Genomic DNA, 1,481 nt, shown 5'->3' with positions numbered 1-1,481 from the left:
TGTAGCTGCTTTTCCTAGTCTCTCCGGCCTACATACACTAGCCTCGCCCTGAGGCAGAGAGCCAGCAAGCACAGCTAAGACGATCCTTTGCAAACAGGCTCAGCTGAACTCACAAAGATGGTGGCTGTTTGGTTCAGGTCATAGTGCTGCACTCCGTTACCAGAAACTGCTGGGGGATGTTCCTGTGCTCTGTGTATTCAAACTGGTTTCTGTACCCCGAGATCTGGCTGCAGTCCAGACGTTGCTGGCATTGTCATCACACTGAAGCATCTCTTGTCTCAGCGTTGTGTAAAAACTGTTCTCCATCACTTCTGACTGGTTAATAAAGAGCTGGGCTGGAGAGTTAAGGTGGGAATTCCTATCTCAATGATGGGGACCCAGGTGGAGAGCAGAGAGCCACCATGAGAAGGTCACTATGAGGACACAGATGAAGAAGGAACAGCCAAGGTGAGGAGGCTAAGATGGCAGCTAACAGGCCATGTGGCTGGGAAGTAGGCCAGACTAGCATAGTCACGTCAGAATAACTGCCCAATTATAGTGCTTGAAGCTTAGTAATAAATATTACAGGTCATTCTGTCATTATTTGGGAGCTGGCAGGCATAGAAAGCCATTAATTTTACAAAACAAACAAAAATGGGTGGGGTTGGTTGAAGGGCCTCTAGATTGCTGAGTACAGGTTGATCACTGGAGGGATCAGGAGAGTATGCAGAAGCCACTATTCCCATATTGAGCAAGAAATCAATCTTTGAATAAGAGCCCAGATTGCAGATCAGAATACATGTAATTTCATATGTACAACCTTTGAGACAGGCCTATGTAGACCGGACTGTTCCTGAATTCACAAGGATCTGCCTGTCTCTGCCTCTCAAGGGATGAGATCAAAAGCATGCACCACTATGCCCAGCTTAGACCATACGAACATATGTATGTATAGAAAGATATGCATATTTATATGTTCATATATACGTATGTACACACACAAACTGCCTGAGGTCCGCAGTTCTACAGGAACCCACAGAAGAGAATTCCCTTAACGTGGATATCTGCCTTTCGGATCTACTCAAGCACGTAAAAACACACTGCGTCGCTCTCAGCGCCTGCTTATAGGTCTCCGGCGCTCGCTTTGCTCCGCTTTAAGACGAGGCCAGGAGTTTGCCCTTCTCGGAAACGGCATCCCGCGCACGCTCTGCGCATGCTCGGAGTCGCGCAGCTCGAGGAATTGCCTCAGAAGGCAAGATGGAGACCCAGCCTGCAGCGAGACGCTCCTCCCAGCATTCCTAGCGGCCGGCCCGAAGCCGAGGCGGAGGGATGGGGATCCGGCGGGGCCCGGCGAGCTGCCGGGGCTGAGGCGCAGCCACGGGCCTGGTCGTCGGGCGCTCGCCGAGAGCCGAGATGGAGACGTGGCGCTGTGTGAGGAGGGGCTACGGCCGCTGCGTGGCGGGGCGCGGCCGGTCAGTCGCGCGCGGCGGCGGGGGAAGGGG

General features: G+C 52.7%; 1 protein-coding gene across 1 annotated transcript in view; it reads left to right on the top strand.

Annotated features, from left to right (window-relative positions):
* Window positions 1–1,199: 1,199 nt before the first annotated feature.
* Window positions 1,200–1,481, top strand: part of Angel2 (angel homolog 2) — a 19,098-nt gene continuing 18,816 nt past the window's right edge. The window contains exon 1 of the mRNA XM_055609162.1: window positions 1,200–1,451. Coding sequence (XP_055465137.1) covers window positions 1,393–1,451 — 59 coding nt within the window. The 5' untranslated portion in view covers window positions 1,200–1,392. The remainder of the gene's footprint in view (window positions 1,452–1,481) is intronic.

Source organism: Psammomys obesus, unplaced genomic scaffold, assembly GCF_907164565.1.
Source record: "Psammomys obesus unplaced genomic scaffold, mPsaObe1.curated_primary_1811, whole genome shotgun sequence".
Taxonomy (NCBI): domain Eukaryota; kingdom Metazoa; phylum Chordata; class Mammalia; order Rodentia; family Muridae; genus Psammomys; species Psammomys obesus.
This window is presented reverse-complemented; position numbering and strand designations above follow the sequence as displayed.